This window comes from Fukomys damarensis, unplaced genomic scaffold, assembly GCF_012274545.1.
Source record: "Fukomys damarensis isolate Sample0158 unplaced genomic scaffold, DMR_v1.0_HiC HiC_scaffold_16, whole genome shotgun sequence".
Classification (NCBI taxonomy): Eukaryota; Metazoa; Chordata; class Mammalia; order Rodentia; family Bathyergidae; genus Fukomys; species Fukomys damarensis.
In genome coordinates this window covers 134,354,211-134,371,352 of record NW_022900928.1, presented here as the reverse complement: position 1 = coordinate 134,371,352, position 17,142 = coordinate 134,354,211, and the positions used below count along the sequence as shown (strand labels likewise).

The 17,142-nt window shown below is 56.9% G+C and overlaps 1 protein-coding gene across 8 annotated transcripts in view; it reads left to right on the top strand.

The window, feature by feature from the left end:
* Hdac4 (histone deacetylase 4) overlaps positions 1-17,142 on the top strand; it is a 250,766-nt gene that overhangs the window by 212,066 nt on the left and 21,558 nt on the right. For 7 of the 8 annotated variants that reach the window (XM_033764730.1, XM_010615696.3, XM_010615705.2 and 4 more), the window contains 6 exons: positions 496-682; positions 2,600-2,733; positions 5,891-6,011; positions 11,707-11,753; positions 14,973-15,080; positions 16,937-16,992. In XM_033764730.1, the coding sequence (XP_033620621.1) occupies positions 496-682; positions 2,600-2,733; positions 5,891-6,011; positions 11,707-11,753; positions 14,973-15,080; positions 16,937-16,992 (653 nt within the window). The remainder of the gene's footprint in view (positions 1-495; positions 683-2,599; positions 2,734-5,890; positions 6,012-11,706; positions 11,754-14,972; positions 15,081-16,936; positions 16,993-17,142) is intronic. The other variant, XM_033764731.1, reaches the window with a different exon arrangement.

Below are 17,142 nucleotides of genomic sequence, written 5' to 3'. Positions count from 1 at the left end.
GGTTTATTAAATTCCAGTGAAAATAAAACCAGAAGTGAAGAGAAATACTAGAATAGTCAGTCTACTGGCTGGAACCCCTGGTTAGAAGCTGTCCTTCTGTAGGCAGCATGGAAGGCTGAGTGAGGGCTTCCTCTGCCTGTTGTGGAAGGCTTACGCAGCCTCCCACAGGGGCACCTCTGCTGGTGTCCAGGGTCCTGCAGGGTTCACATCCCTGCTGATACCTCACACTCCACAGAGCCCAGGCAGACTGACTCTGTGACCCCGACCATGCAGGCAGAGAAGCGGCTTGTGCATGGCCTGTGCTGTCTGCCTGCACTGGGCTACCATGACCTCAAGTCAGGGCTATTTCTGCTATGCTGTGTGCTCTGCCCACTCAGAGTGTGGCCACATGTGCAGCACAGTCTATCTGTGGGTATGTGAGAGCACATGTGTGTCACCCACACCCTGGGCTTGGTGGCAGGGTCTGGGTAGCAGCCAGTGACTCTTTCCCCACAGCAAGCGCTCCTGCTGGAGCAACAGCGGATCCACCAGCTGAGGACATACCAGGCATCCATGGAGGCTGCAGGAATCCCTGTGTCCTTCGGCAGCCACCGGCCTCTGTCCCGGGCACAGTCCTCCCCAGCATCTGCCACTTTCCCTGTGACTGTCCAGGAGCCCCCCAGCAAGCCAAGGTTCACCACAGGTAATGCAGTCTCTCGCAGGGCTTGAGGAGCTGGGGTGTCTACAACCCTGAGAGTGTAGCCTGCGGCTGGCTTTGGGGGCCAGTCACAGGCTCAGAAGCCCACTTCCTGTCACAGAATCCTACTGTCTGCATGTGCCACTTAGGCCTCCTGTTCTCTCTGTGGTGGGTAGACCTCGGCGTGAAAGGTTCCCAGTGTTGAGGGTGAGAGCTAAGGAGGAACATGGCGCCCATGCAGCCTGGGCAGTGGAGGCTGGACTCCTGGCACCCCAGCCCACAGCTGCCAGAGCTGCCTGGCCCCAGCCCTGGCAGAGGAGGGTAGTTTCCCAAGACTGCGGAAACTGGGATATCTCTCCCTGGTGTTCAGAGCTCCTACTCCTTTTTAATGGCACATGAAGAGAAGTGTTATATAAACAGTGATTTACTCTTTATGAGCCTCAGAAGGGGTCTCATTCTGCCTTCCTTGAAGATGGTTACATCCTCCTCCCAGTCTTGCGATTCTGCTCCTATTCAGAGAAAAACTGTGGCAGTAACTTTCCTAAAACTAAAGGGCTGCTTTTCAGAAAAAGTAGAAGGAAAATTGCAGAAGGCCACAGAGCCAGCTGAGGCTTCTACACAGACCTGGGCCATGGACTGGCGCACTCTGAGCAGGCTAGCCCAGCGTGGCATCATGTGGGCTCATCCCATGGTGCTCACGGGGGACTCCCGGCACCCTGCTTTATTGGTGCCTTTGCAGGTTCCGGGGGTGTGCAAAGAGAAGCACGCTTTCCTGGCACACAGACACAGGGACCCAAGGGAAGGGCCGGTCCAGGCTAGGGGTGTAGCTCGGCCCCGGGCTGACTCCTCTGCCTGGTCTGTGCACAGGTGGACACACAGCCTGGTACCCCACCCTACCTGCCCACACCCTGGCTGCGCTGTCTTGTGGAGCTGCATGCTGGTGGCCCAGCAGCTATGCTGCTGCACAGAGCGGTGCCTCCTTTGTCCTTTAGCTCTCTCACATGAAGGGCAGTGGTGCGCTGGGCCTGTGACTGGGGTGGACGGGACAGCTGTGTGTGCAGGCACATTTGTGGGAGGTGTGTCTGCATGAGTGTGGGGTGGCCATCACCAAGGCCCAAGCACAGCCTTCTGCTTGCCAGTGCCTGCACTCCTGGGCCCCACACCCACCACCCCCTCTGCCACCTTCCTTCCTTTCTTACCAGAAGTCTCATCATCCACACTTAGCTCTGCTGGTGCACCTGGGATCCTTAGGTACAAGAGACCGAGTCCCATTAGCACAGCACATGAGATGGAGCTGGGGAACTCTCATGCCCAGGGCCAGGCATCCAGGTTGGCAGTGAGCCTGCTATTTCTCAGGAAGAGAAGCCCAAACAGGGAGAGTGACTCAGGGCGGACACAGAAGTGATGGACCTTGCATCCCTCTGCCACCGCAGCCCAGTCTTCATGGCTCCCCATGTCCTCAGCCCAGACAGACACCCTGTCAGTGCCCTGCCTGTCAAGGGGTCCCATTCCCTGCCCAGTAGTCCTGTTCCCAACCTCCAAGAGCAGGTGTGATGGCTCCTTCGGGCACCATGCCACCTGAGTTTGTGTGATGTGTGCCCCTCTCACACGGGCCCAGCTCCACTGTGCCAAGCTGCTCATGTAAGCAGGCCCGTGTGTAGGTGCCCACTGGGAGGTTCCGAGGACTGCAGTACTATGCTCGCAGAGCGACTTCACGCGGAGGCTGGCCCATGACCAGGTGATTTGGGCCTTGTGGGACCAGCTTCTCTTGCTCCAAGAGGCCCGCAATGGTCCCATCACCCAGAGCTCTGCACTGCACCATCAATACACCTGCCGACCTGCCCCTTTGGGCATGACACTCACCCTGTAGGCCTGAGAGCCCACCCTGCACAGCAGTCTTGTGACCCTCCTGCCTCCCTGCAGGCCTTGTGTACGACACACTGATGCTAAAGCACCAGTGCGCCTGTGGGAACAGCAACAGCCACCCCGAGCATGCTGGGAGGATCCAGAGCATCTGGTCCCGCCTGCAGGAGACCGGCCTGCGCAGCAAGTGTGAGGTGAGGGCACCGGGAGCCAGGGGGGTGGTCCCACTGCTCTGCTCCCGCTCGCTGGCCACCACCAGCCACACACACCAGGCAGAGTCTGGGCTCCGTGACTGGAAAGAGCCTGGGCTGCTCCACCCAGATCACCAGGCAGGCGCCCAGCAGGCCTTCTGCCTGGAAGCCTGTCCCAGTGTCTCTGCTGCCCTAGCAGACTCCCTGAAGCTGGCACCTGAGAAGGAAGAGGTTTATCCAGGAAGCATGCAGTCCATCTGGCAAGGGGAGTTGAGTGGCTGCATGAGGAAGAGGCCCAGAGCATGGGTGGCCCTGTGCCTGGTTACCCCCACCAGGCCTACCTTCCCAGGGCCCACAGCTCAGCACTGCCACTCCAGGGGCCAAGGCTGCTGTCCTGAGACCCGCGTCTGACCCCATGGCAGCCCTCCCCCTCTGATGCCCCTTTCTGACACCTCACCTGCTTCCTAGCAGTGCCAGGGCTCCTCTGTGGCCATCCTGCCTCCCTGCCCTCACCAGGGAAGCAGTTCCCCTCATGCCTGCTGTGCCCCGCCCTTCAGGCCTTGACAAAGTGACAAAGTGTCTCAGACCAGGCTGGCTGGCTTCTCGCTTAAATATGTGCTCTGCCCTCACGGAGGCCCTGGCAGGTGCCAGTTCCCACAGGGCAGCACCTAACCAAGAGCAGCCTGGTCCCTTTGCTGGTGGGAGTCACACACAAAGATCTCGGTGGTGCTGTTTCTGGCCAGTCCACACTTGGAAAGAAGGCTGGGCCCCCAGAGCTAGAGGACAAGGCAGGAAGCTCGGGTGGAGGTGTACAGGTGTGGAGGGAGGGCCTGTGGTGGGAGCTGGTGGCTCACAATCCCACTGTGGGATCATTCAGGTGCCGTCCCTGGGTCTCCCTGGAAGGCCCACAAGAAGGGGGGCCTCCCACCCCCCACACATCTACCAGGGGTCCTGTGAACTAGAGAATTCTATCCACATCTGTCCCAGAGCAGCTGGCTGCCACCTGGCCAGGGCTGTGGAGCCCACTGCTGTGGAGTGCCGAGCTCCTCAGCACAGGCTCCCTTATCGCGACTCCCTGTTCTCCCTCTCCCTCTCTCTCTCACAAGCTCGGGTATTCAGGAATTGACCCAGCTCCCTCTGCCACCTCTACTGGTGAGACCTATTTTCAGGGTGACGGGGTCCATTGCCAGCACACACATCTCCTGAAACGCTGTTCCTGAGGAGGGTGATCCTGTGACCAGGAGTGTTGGGATGAGGCTGGGACGGCTGTGCCACTGGAGGGCAGCATTGCCCAATAGACAAACTGAGAGGATACTCCTCCCCTTGTGGCCAGCTCCTCCCCTTCCAGGGCCCTCCCTGGGCATCATGAGTTCTTGAGGTGTCCTGACACACATCTTCCTGTCTACCCTGTTCAGCTTCTCCCTTCCTAGGAGGGTCCACTCAAGCCAGGGGCACTTAGGGGCCATTTCTCAGCCAGAAAAGCCAATAGGAGCCAGGCAGGAGTGGGGAGAGGCAAACAGCCACTGGATGAAGAGCCCTGGAGAGAGGAGGCCTGAAGAGGAGGGAGCTCAGAAGCAGCCATAGGGATGGGCTCTATCCTAGATGTGCTGCTCTCTTGGGCAGGGGTTTCTGTGTGAGCTCAGCCCAGGGGAGCTCGTGTCACCACCAGGCTCCCAACCAGGCCCTTGCTCCTAAGATGGCAGAGCAGAGCTGCCCAGGCTGGTTGCCTAGTAGCCGGATAGTCAGTCTCTGAGCTTCTCCCAGTGCCCAGCCACCCAGGACAACAGTGAGAGTGGAGCCCGGCCCTGGGGCAGAAACATCTACAACTCACTCTGGTGGTGATACCCAGGTTGGGATGTGGGCTGGTGGGAGGTCTGCAGCCCTGCTGCTGCAGTGCTTCCTATTTCATCCATCTTGATACTTGTGAGGATGGGTATTGTCCTTCCTCTTCCTCATACTGGCATTCACTTTAGTTCAGGAGCTCTGCCTCTAGTCTAACTTAGGATCTCTCACAACAGCTCAACTTGTACGCAAAGGCCCAGCCTCTGGGCACCTGGGGCACCTGGCCACTGCCTTTGCCCACCTTTCCTGCTGTCCTCACTCACTGGTCTTCTTGACCCCATATGCTGACTCCTGTGCTCCTACAAGCCGCTGAGAGCGTGGCACACCCAGACCCTGCTTGAACAGTATGTGGCACAGGCCCCACTCTGTCTGAAGTGAGGATGGAAGACATATAGAGACCCACCCAGCAGCATAATCTCCCCCACAGGGGCCACTGCATGCCAAGCTCTGCTGGTCACCCTTGCCCCTCTGCCTGCATAAGCAAGACCAGGGCATAGTGTGTGTGCAAGGAAGCCCCCTGTACAGGCTGCTTGTGGCAAGAGCAGCCCCTAAAATCTGCTGCACAGCACAGCCCCAGCTTCGAGGCTCATGTACAGGCGCAGGCACTGAGACCTGCAGGTCTGTGCGCACTGGGCCAAACAAGCAGGCAGAACAAGATGGAACCTAGGCGATGGCCAGCATCATGGCCCTGAGTTCGCCAGGCTGTGTAAGATGCTGGCTTCGATCTCATGTCTAAACCATTTCCCTTCTCAACATTTACGTAAATAACTTCTCAACTGAACAGCAGTAATTTTTCTGTTCATTTCTGGGGCACACCTGAAAGTTGCCTCTTAATTTGAGGAGTTTCTAGACCACAGGGAGACGTGTTCCCCCAGCTCTGAGCCAGGCATGGCAACCTCCCGAGCATGCCAGCCTGTGCCGCCGAGAGGGCTCCCTGCACACAGGTGCAGTGTGACAGGCACAGCAGACTCAGACCCCAGGGCCAGGCCCTGGGGTAAAGAGTGCCCACACTGCCACTGGCAGCTCTGCTACTTCAGGGCCACTCAATAATCGATGGCCAGATTGCTGTTTGACAGTGAACAGTGGTGTATTGAGGGCTTTGATTATTTTCTTAAGTGCTTTTCAAAGCTACGTTTCAAATGCAATCCCTCAAAACATTTTTAAATATTGTGTCAGGTGATACTCACTGTGCATTTTGCAGGAGCCCAGTGACTGCATGTTCCTGCATGGAGCTGAGTCCCCTCGGCAATTGCATTCCAACTAGCTGAAATGACAGCTGGCATGGAGATGCGAGCTCCTCTCTGCTCTGTCCCTACAGTGCGTCCGTGGACGGAAGGCCACTCTGGAGGAGCTGCAGACGGTACACTCAGAGGCCCACACGCTGCTGTATGGCACAAACCCCCTCAACAGGCAGAAGCTGGACAGTAAGAAACTTCTAGGTATTTCAGAGCCTTCCTTACATCCCTGCTGGGTTTGATCTTCCCCGTCACATTTCTAGCCCGTGGCCCCGGTGGCTAGGGCAGCACAAGTGGAGAGTCATGGCCTGGCTACCTCTCCCAAGCATCAGACATCAGCTGCAGGGCAGGAAGCTGCTGCTTTCTTGTACACAAGTGCAGGAGAGACCTTGGCCTCAGGAGAGGCATATAGCAGGGCTTCCCCACCTTGACCCAAGGTTTTCAGCAGGTACAGGTGGAGCTTGACAAATGCCACAGGGCTCTGCAGGCTCCCTAGGTGCAGACTGGGGACTGGGGGTCAGTGCCCTCCCTGGACAGAGACATGGGGACAACTCCAAGGCCGTCCAAACACAGGTGCAGGTCAGGCCTCCATGGGCACCCTTTTTGGCTGAGTAATTTCTTCCCCAGCCTCCAGCCACCTTGAAGCAGGATGGTCACTGATCATTGTTTCCGTCCTTGCCCTTGGGAAAGCCCCTTCAACATTTCCCCCAGCAGGAGCTATGGGGCACAGCTGGCAAGGCAGGTGGGCTTGGCTGGTCCTTCATGTAGCATGTAAGGTTGTGGAAGATTTGCTCTGTGCCAGGTTTGTGTTGGGCAGGCAACCTGGGGGTGCAGTGCCCTCACTACCCCTCCTCTTACCCCCCATTGGCTCCTTCACTGCCCCCTTTCCTCCCACTCATCATTTCCTTCCATGTTCCTTCACCCTTCCCCTCCTCCTCTTACTCGCTCATGATTTGTTCATCCACTCCTTTATCTGCTCACTGTCATGAAGTTCAAGGGCATCCTTTGCAGCAGGCGCCCTGCAGGAGCTGATCTTACCTGGGGGCTGTGAGGACACTGCTGGGTCGTGCTGCTCTCGGTTCCACTGCCTGCAGACAGACATTTGGGGAAACAGGAAGGGGGTTAATGGCAGCAGGCTTTGGAGGTTGAGAAGCCGATGGAGATGGCCCAGCCTCAGCAGGAAAGAAAGACCCCAGAGACTCAGGAACAGTGACTGCAGAGACCCAGGGCTACAGACAGAAGAACCAGATAGAAGCTGAAGTTGGGGATGGGGCCAGGGTGGATGGAGAGGCCTCTGACCCCTATGCCAGGACCCTGGCTCCACTGTACCAGGCAGCTGCTACTTCTCCAGAATGGGCACAGCAGGACTCCCTAGGCTGGACATCCAACCTCCTTCCCCACCCTCTCCCCGCTGGTCTCTCCACACATCCATCTTTACCCTCCAGGCAGAAGGCAGGAGGCCACTCTTCAGGGATCAGCCAGCAGAAGGTTCTGACAACCACTCCAAGACCCCTGATGTCAGGGCTCACAGTTACTGCCTGCCAGTCCCTGCCCACCCACGCCTTCCAGCAGTGGGCTCCTCATTCCATCACAAGCAAGCATCTGACAGGAGCTTCAGACAGGCCATGCAGTTGGGGTGAGGAGGGGACGCGGGGACCAAAGCCATCATTAGTGTCCTTAGAAGAAACTACATCTTCACTGCATGCAAAGCAAAGGAGAACCGTGGTTCCTTCAGAGAAGGTGAAAATCAAAAGCACGATGACAGGTGGAAAGTCGTGGGCTGAGGCTAAGCTGCAGTCATCTCACAGGAAGTGGAGAAAACTGCAGCTGGAAGCTGGAAAACATCAGTGGAAGGAGAAGTCCCCCAGCGCTGAGGGTGCAGAGGAGGTGGAAGTGGCTATAGAGCAATTGACCAGGTGGTCCCAGAACTGCAGGATTCAAGGACCCATCGAGGGATGGAGGGACAGGAGGAGCGTAGCAAGGTTCCAGGAGGAACCTTTGTACTCAGCAGAGCACAAGGCAGCACAGAAGGGCATCCCCTCCCTTCCTTTCCCTTCTGAGGTCTGCACCCAGACCTGCAGGCAGGAAGGCACAGTGGAGGCCTCTCTGGGCTCTTGGGATTTGAACCTCAGGAGCTTCTCTGTCAGAAAGCCCATGGAGGACAAGCTTGCCAAAGGGAAAGACACCAAGGAGGGTCCCCATGTGACCATACCACATGCCTCTGAACCGCCATGTGGGCTACACTGTCCCAGGCTCATCTGGGCACGCACTGGCCCCAGCCATATGGTTCCTGCTCTGCCCTCCCGCCCAGCTATTGGTATCCCACCCACCAGCTCTACCCCGGAGCAAGAAACCCGCTCCCAGCCCTGCAGGCCCTAGCATTGTGTGCCCACTCTCTGAGATGCATCCAGACCCAGCTAGATGCTGCCAGTATGGCAGGGTTGCCTCAGCTGGCCTTGTGCAGTGATCCCCTTACAGTAGCCAGCTTTGTCCTTGCTATTCAGCTTAAAGTTCCCATCCCACCTGTCAGCCTAAGGACCATAGGAGGGACCCTGAAGCCATCCCTAGTGGGAATCATTGGCCCAAAAGGAGAGGCGGGCAGGGCTGGCAGTGACCCAGACTGTGCCGGTGGTGTAGGCTCCTCAGTGTTCTCCAGAAAGAGCCATGTGCTCAGAGCTGACTCCAGGGCTGCCACAGAGCCAGGCCCGGGAGATTGGGACTATAGAAGGCCTGGCAGCTGCAAGAGAGCCTGGGTGACCCGGGAGAGAGGCTCCAAAATGAGCACAGGCATGGGAGAGGGCAGAGGCTCTGCAGTGTGGAAGTAGCTGCCGTGGCCTCGGCACCCAACAGGACCTTTGCCGTAGTCACCAGTACTATCAGGACACGACTTCAGCAGCCATCAGGACTTTAGCTGGCCAGCCCTCCTGAACAGTTCATGCAGTCTCACTGCTTTGCACCTCCCCACAGAATAGCAGAAGCCCTGCCTCTTTACCCTGAGTCTCCCTGTCCATCCCTGAGGGCCCATGTAGCTCGGCCCTCCACTGTGGGGCCTTTGCGTGCCAGTCTTCCAAACCTCCGAGACTCAGCAGGGTGAGCGCTGGTCCCCAAGTCTGGAGAGGTGATATAAATTCACCATTGGGAGAATGTTCCAGGCTCTTAATCCTGTTTTGGACCAGGTTTAAGACCAGTTGCTAGACAGAAGTGAGACCTGGGATGAGAGTGCCTTCAGGAAAGGAACTTGGTTGAGGGCTTGGGGCTTGCCCTCCCTCTGACTAGGCTGCCTGGCAGCCTGTTCCTCGGCTCAAGGCCACCAGTGATCCCTTGAAGCCCCTCCTGCACTTCATGTTCTTCTCCGAAATGCTTTCCCACGTGCTAACACCATTGCTGTCCCACAGTGGGTCTCACAGGCTTGGTGTTGCTTCTGTTGGCCGAGTGTGGTACTGCCGCCTGGCATCATTGTGCGTGTACCTACGCACGTCGCCAGATGAGGGGTCATTTTGTGTCCTTTTCTTTCCTGCTCAGCGTGTGTTTAAACCTTTTTGAACTGCACAAACATACTGGTCCGTCATCTTAGCACTTTAGGGAGGGAGGGCCACATTTAGCTTCTGCTGTCCCAGGTTTCTGACATGGTAGCAGTGGTTTTCTCGGATTCTGTTAGCATAACCCTTGTTAAGTATGTAATGTTACTGCATGATTTTCCTTCCTCTTTGAAATGAATCCGCAAGTATCTGAGCCATGTGCAATGAATGACCTGCTGTAGCTGGTCACTGACCAGGTGACAGGCCATACCTGCAGGCTTGCCTAGAGAGGACTCCAGGCAGTGGTGAGCAGTTCCCCACCCTGGACCTTGTCTAATGGTGGTGTACAACAGCAGTGCTACAGAGAGGGAGCCTGGCCTGGGCAGTGCTTGCTCGGATAGTTTGCTCCTGAGGAGGGAAACTGCCTAACGTACAGACAAGGGAGGGTGGTCTTCATGCCTCAGACTAGGTGACTGTGACCCCAGACCTCAGAAACAGAGCCAGGCTGCACGCTTGGGCTCCAGGGCAGCACACACACTGCAGAGCAGGGGTGTCTAGGGACCGCTGGTGACTGGCACTCCAAGATCCTCAATCTGCTGCCACATGGATTCCTGCTGGGAACACCAAGCCCTGCCGACCACCCTGGCCTGTGTTTTGTTTGTCATGTGACTGCACCCATGTAGTGAGCAAGAACATACATGTTTCTGGCTGTAATTGCAAGGAGAATCCGGTCTCCTACAGAGTCCTGGATGCCACATTCGGGTATATGGATTTGTGTGCACCAATGCCCAGGCGACCTGGAAAGAGGAAGCTCTTCACACCCACACTGTCCTTGCACTGGGACAGAAACTGATGGCACAGGGCCGCTCCAGAAGCCATCCCAGCCCCAGCGGTTCTGAGCTGGGCATGAAGCAGGCCATCGGGTAACCAATGGAACATGGCAGCAGGCAGCTCAGTCTGCTTGGGGCCTGCTCCTCCATCCTCAGCCTCACACAGCTCCTCCAGGGGTGTCATGTACCAGTGCTATTCTGTACACTATGTTCACCTGCAGAAGTGGAGCCCGAGCCTGGGAGCCCTGCATCTAGGCAGATAGGCCCTCATGGAGCCAAAGGAGGATGAGGGCAAGGAGGGTGGTAAGAAGATGATTTGGGTGGGATGCAAGTACTTACTGCAGGGTAAGTAGCTCTTTAATGCGTACAGCGTGTTGGAGAAGGCAGGCGGGGAGGCCACAGCAATGTTGCTGCCTCAGTGGGTGTGAGATTACAGGCTGAGGGCAGCAGGAAAAGTATGGGGCCTCTTCTGGGGCTGTCCCGGTGGCTCAGGCCAGGTGGACACCCATTTGCACAGACCTGCACATGGAGTGCCCACCAGGGCTCCCTGACATGTGGAGACCCCTGCACAGGACTCTGGGCCCGGTCCCAGCAGGTGCCACCTCTGAGCTGGCCACTTTATCCTCCAGCAGAGGCTGCTCTTACCTTGTCTCAGGTAAACCTGAACCTTTCTGGCCCCTCCTGGCCTCCAGCTGCAGCACTCCTGTCTGTTCTCTGCACCACACTTTTGGGCGCCTGGTCAGCACGTGTCTGGTACACAAGACAGTGTTCCCAACCCTTCCTGTACTCACTGCCCCTCCAGCTCTGGCTGCCTACAGTGCTCTTCCCAGCACTGTGCCACCCTCATCCACGTGGGCAAGCCCAGCTGTCCTGTGGCACCAGGCAGCCGGCACTTAGGGCAGACGGGCAGAAGAGGGCATGGCACTCCCAGCAGCACTCAGCAGACTGATCCCTGAAGGACGCCTTGAGCACATTCACACTTCTCGGCCACCCCAGGGCCTGCTCTCCTCCTTTTTGATGGCCAAGCTTTGGGTCTCCCTTACCCTCCCGTATTCTACTCACTCTGGGCTCACACAGAGAGGGTCCCAGTCCCCATCTCCAATGCACCCTTGTCACTGGGTGTGCATGGTCCCTGGTGACCTGGGGCAGGGCCAGCTGCGGTGGGCCTCGAAGTCACCTGTGCGGACGTGGGGGTCAGGTGGGAGGGTCTGGAAGATCACCAGCCTCTGAAAGCCCCTTTCTTCCTCCCCAGAGGACCAGTGCCGGAGTGAGGCTGGGGGTGGCATCCACTGGGGTGCTGGGATCAGTGTCCAGGCAGCAAGGCTGGCAGTAGACACAGCTGGGGTGCAGGGCCTCCTGCCTGCACTGAGCACCAGCAGGAGGCCGTGCCCCCTGGCAGCTGCACTCCTAGGAGGGGCTGATGCTATGGAGAGGTAGAGCTGCACCTGCAGCAGTCCAAGGACAACGTGTGTGGGCCGGTGCAGGTGTTGGTGCCATGGCACAGGTCAAGGTGGAGCATCCCCAGCACCTGACCCTGTCCTCTCCCCACAGGCTCCCTGACCTCCGTGTTTGTGAGGCTACCTTGCGGTGGTGTTGGGGTAAGTAGCTCTTTAATATATAAAATAATGCCCTGTTTGCTCTCAGCGTCCCAGTGGTCACAGAAGTCCCAGCCTTATCTCCCTCCCATTGGGTATTACTGGCAGGCGTTCTCCATCAATGGCCACTGCTGGGTGGACAGGGCCATGTGTGTCTTCAGAGGCACTGAGCTGGGCGCATTTGATCATGGGGCTTGGAAACCTTTCTCGAGAGGTACGTGTGTCATCTGGCACATGTGTGCTCTCGCTCCCGGGCTAGGAGGCTGGCCTCACGTGAGGACCACAGATTCCTCAGTCCACAGCAGCATCCTTGGACAGGATGTGCTTGTCCATGTCAACTCCCCATCCAGAGCTGCAGGCTACACTCCTGGTGCAGTGACCTTGTCACCTGCAGCCATGTGACACCCGTGAAGCAGCCAGCTGGGCTGTGGCAACCTCTATCCCATGTGCAGATGGTGTTCTAAGCTAGGCACGTAGATTAGGCAGGGGATACAAAGGCCTTCCCTCTCAGCCCAGTCCTCTGTCTGCACGAGGCAGACCTGGCCTCCATGGCCAGACCTCTCATTGGTAGCAGGCTCCCTGCACACGCACCTCTTGTGAGCCAGGGGCTGGCAGTGCCAGAGACACTGCAGTCTGCAGGGGACACTGGGCCTCCTGCCAAGCCGAGGTACTGCTGACTATCATGTCCCTCACACCAAGGGCCTGCAGAGGTCACAGACAGGCAAGGTGGTGGCAGCCAACGGACAGCAAGAGCTGTCAGAGCTGAACCTGCAGTGTGTGTAATCACAGGTCCAGGGTGAAGCTTGAGGTCTGGATTCTGTTATGGAAATGAAACAAAATTGTTTTCTTCCTGAGTCTTTACAGAAATCACTGCTTTGAAAATTATCCCGTCAGAAAGAGAATAAATGGCTTTTATTCATACCACCACTGAGCCCTCCCAGAGCTATTTTATTTTGTATTGTAAATAGGCTTCAATCTCCTAATTGAGGGCAAGGTTTTGGCCACACTTAAAAAGATTTGGATTTGCACTGCCCTGCAGCCACCAGGCCTATGCAAGGCAGAATTTATAATTTGCAAATGAAAGCTAAATGTAAGCTCAGACCTGGGGGTTGCACCCAAGAAGCCCCCTCCCTCAGTAAACTAGAACTGAACCATGGGAGATGGCCAGGGCTCCGCCTCACATCGGGGTGTGGAAGCCCACTGGGTACAGGGCAGACAGAGCTAGCAGGCACAGGGGAAGTAAACCACTGCATCTTCTTCAGCCTCCCTTTCTGCCCATCTGCCACACGGTCTCCAGCAGGAAGAGGGCTGGCTTGGGGTTGCTGTACAGCTGCAGGCCTTCTTACAGCACTGGGGCCACTGCTCAGTGTTGGACTGTGTGGAGCACAGGCCCTTCTGCCCTGTGGAGAGCCCCTAACAAGGCTGACCCACTTTTCTGGAAGCACCTTAGCTTGACATTTCCATTGTGGAGCGGTACTTCCAAAGTTAAAACGTCCATCCTCAGCTCTGCCAAATACAGATTTTGGGTTGTTTTGACCTTTACTTTCAAACCAAATGAAAGAAACTTCTGCCTAGTTCACCTCATTTATTGTTTCAAGTTAGTGTGGAATTGGTGTCCCTGGTTTTCTCTGTGATCCCTGGCCTGACTCAGCCCTGCTGATGAATGCAGCCAGGGCCAGGTGTCCCCCAGCCACTTGTGGGCTGTGAGCCTCCAGAAGTGCTGAGATCACCTCAGCCTGCCACCCGTCAGTTGTCCACTTTGCTGCACCTCCCTGTGATTGTCCTGGAGACTTCCTCCACATTTCCCCACCACCTCTTTTCTGCCTCCTCTTTGCGCTTCCCTTCATGTCCATTCCTGCCTCACCCATGCTCAGGAGGTGCAGCCCCTCTACAGCCAGCCTGAGCTGAGCAGCAGCATCACAGGACCACAGCAGTGGGGGATGTTGTCAGGCTGTTCGGTGGCAGTGGCACGGGTTGGCCCTGGCTGTGTCAGCTGTTCCTGACAGGCCCTGTGGGGACCCACAGAGCAAACAGTGTCACCAGTCATCCTCCTTGCTGCCTTTGCTTAGCCTGAGGTCAAGCTGTGGCATTTTGGAAGGAAATCTCAGTCATTTTGTCCTCGCCGATGTAGACACTGCCGCCCCTGGACCTGGCACTGTTGAGTGTAGTGAGCATTCCCCCACTGAAGTACGCAGCCAGCGTACTGTCCCTCTGTTCACCTCAGTGGATACACACTAGTGTAATTTAAAACTGAAGCCGCTGTGAGGGTGTTGGTGTCAGGGCTGCAGAGCAGGGATGTGAGGTTAAAAGCATCCTCTGACATTTGGAAACTATTTAAGAGCGCAGGGATCCAATCACTGAAGTGAGCGACCCTCACTGAAGCAGTACAGGGTGACTTGCTCAGAGGGTGAGGGTGAGGCTGCCTGTCAGGGGCCTCTGGCCTCACCATGAGCAGGAGTCCCGCAGGCTGGGCTGTGCTGGGGATGAGGAGGGCAGCATCTCTGCTCACAGAGTGCTGTCAAGGAGGGTCGCACTGTGTCTGCAGACCTTGCGTTGAAGTTAAATAAGGTTCAGTCACAGCCAGCAGAGCGTTCTCCAGACTGGCACCTTCCAGGAAAGGTCCAGTGGCCCTGCAGGACTTTGCACTCCAGGGACACACTTGGGAGCAGCTGCTCAGGTGCCAGAGGTGGTCAGCCCCAGCCCCACCCGGGTCCCACAGACCTGGCTGGACGAGCTCCTCTCCCATATGGCAGCCAGGACCTGGGAACAGACTCAGATCGTCTGCCCTTTGAAGCAGAAGCAGCTGATGGCTCAGGTCACCCAGGCAGACATGATGGTCCACCTTTCTGCCACACCCAGTCTAGAATAGCGCTCTGCTGGCTAGAGGGCTCGACCGGATGAGCATAAAACACAGCCCCGGTCTGAGGAGGGGGCTGGTGGACCCTTAGTTTCTTACTGGTAGTTATTGGAGTAACTGAACCTCAGCAGACAGTGATCTCGATGTGCTTAGGATTCGCCAGAGTCCGTGGGAGCAGCTAAGAAGGGGTGGGCTTGCTTCTTCCTTCTGGAGCATTCGATGCTCTTCTTCCATGAGGTGCACTTTGGCCTGTCCTGAGCGGAGCAGGGTCCGCCTGGCAGAGAGTGGATGAGGCCACAGGGCCGAGCTTAGGCCTTGGGACCCTCAGGGCGAGGTGACACTGACACGGTGCATTGTTCCCGCAGGTGGACAGTGACACCATCTGGAACGAGGTGCACTCATCAGGCGCAGCTCGTCTGGCCGTGGGTTGCGTGGTGGAGCTGGTCTTCAAGGTGGCTACGGGAGAGCTGAAGGTCAGTCAGGGCTGGCAGTGCTGGACTAGCAACTTTAGTGGGAGGCTGCCCCTGGATCGGGCCCAGAGGGACTTGCTGGCGGCTTCTGTCCAGGAAAAGGATGGGCACTGCTCATGGGGGTGAAAGCATATCTGGGTTTAGAGACCCTCAGAAGTTGGTGCTTGGGACCCTGTGTGCTCCCTACAGTTGCAAGGATCCCAAGTTGCTCTTAGCTCATCGGAACTGTCCACTTTACAGCTGAGACATTTTTAAGGTATGAATTTAAAGTGGCAGTAGTGTCTGGCTTAGTGACAAACAGCTTTATTCCAAACCCTGTGTCTGGCACTGACCTGCTGCCACACATTGCCACCTGTGAAGAAATCCTGGCCACACACATGGTAATAATATTGGAAGAGAGGCATTTCCACAGAGAACTGTGAAGTCTGTCTCATTCTGTGCCACCCACCAAGGGTCTAGAAGGCAGCCGCCATGGGCTCTGGCACATCCTCTGCCAGCCTAAAACCCACTTGCCTTCCTTTGACCCATGGGGCATTTGTAACACTGTAGCATCATTTGGAAAGTAGAGGTCCCAGGTCCTCACATGTACCACACATGCTGTCCTGGGAGAGCGGGAAACTAGATTCGGCTCCTGCAGCTGCTGCCTGTTGTTTCCCTCCAAGTGATAGGCCCCATTTTCCCCGTTTCTGGGAATGGTCCTGGGTTTGCCCAAGGTGGGAGACTGTGGTTTGTGTCTCCTTCTAAGCAGTGTAGAAACCCTGGAGGAGGAGCCAGCTCAGCTGGTCCTGAGCCTCTGCCCAGCTCTCCCTGGAGGCTGCCTGCAGCCTCAGCCACAGAAGAGCCCTGTACACATTCCTCCTGGCTGTGTGGGTGTCAGAGAACAGACGAACAAGGGTGGAGACTTCATAAGGTGTACACCTGTTACAAGCCCATCAGGACATTCTTGAGGGGAACTGCCTTTTGCTCATGAGCACATGGCAGTGAACGCCTCAAGGGCTGGTGCTGCCCTGTGCTGCTTTTCAGCTGCTGCTATGCTACAGCACCATCAGAGCAGTGCAAAAGCCAACAAGTGTCAGGGTTATCGGGGAACACAGCCCTGAGCCAGGGGCACATGGGGAGCATCAGGACCAGAGTGGATTTTGCAATATTGAGTGTTCATCACTTGAGCTTGCCTGTTGACCTCTCCACTGCCCTTGCTCCGTCCTGGGCCAGCACAGCCATCAGCTGCCCTTGGAGGCCTTTTTACAGAGGTGACCATATGGCTTTCTGCTGCGAATGAGACCTGATTGGGCTGTTTTAGGGCATAGCTAGAGCAGTTTGCAGATGACAGTTTCATGTGTGACAGGGTGGGGGCTGCAGCCATGTCACTGTGTACTCCAAAGTATTTTTGGAGTGGGGTACAGCTGCAGCTTTGCATGGTGCCCCCATCCCAGGGTCACCCTTCAGCAGGTCAGGTGTGCCCGCCGAGGCCCAGCTGAGCAGCCTGCTCAAACACGGCCCCTTCCCTCTCACCTGCACTTGGGTCTCCACCAGGTAGCAGCTGCTCAGGAACTATAGGCACCAAGATCTCCTCAGCCCCTCCATGCTGCACAGGTCCCATGGTGACAAGGGCCTGAAGATAGGAAGCCGGGGCAAACTCATCTGTTACCTTAGCACCTAGTGTCCTACGAGCCCTGGGAATCAGCAGGCCCCTTAAGAGTGCAGAGAACTCTGAAGGCTCATGGCCAGTCTTGCATGCCACCCATGGCAGTGTGACCAGAAGGACGAGAGACCACATCCTCCCCTAGGCCCCGGGTCAGTGGAAGGTTACTTGTTGTGGATTAAGCCGCGTCTTTCCTCACTGTCTGTGTCACCTGCAGAATGGCTTTGCTGTGGTCCGGCCCCCAGGACACCACGCAGAGGAGAGCACGCCCATGTGAGTGGACACACAGGGCCGTTGGGCCTGGGGGTATACTCTGCCTGCAGTGTGGCCCTTTGTCCCGTGACTCCCTCCCTTTCCCGAGGCTCTAGTGTGAACCAGTGCATTAGCCTCCCCAGGAGCGTCGTGGGGACACAGGGAAGTGAC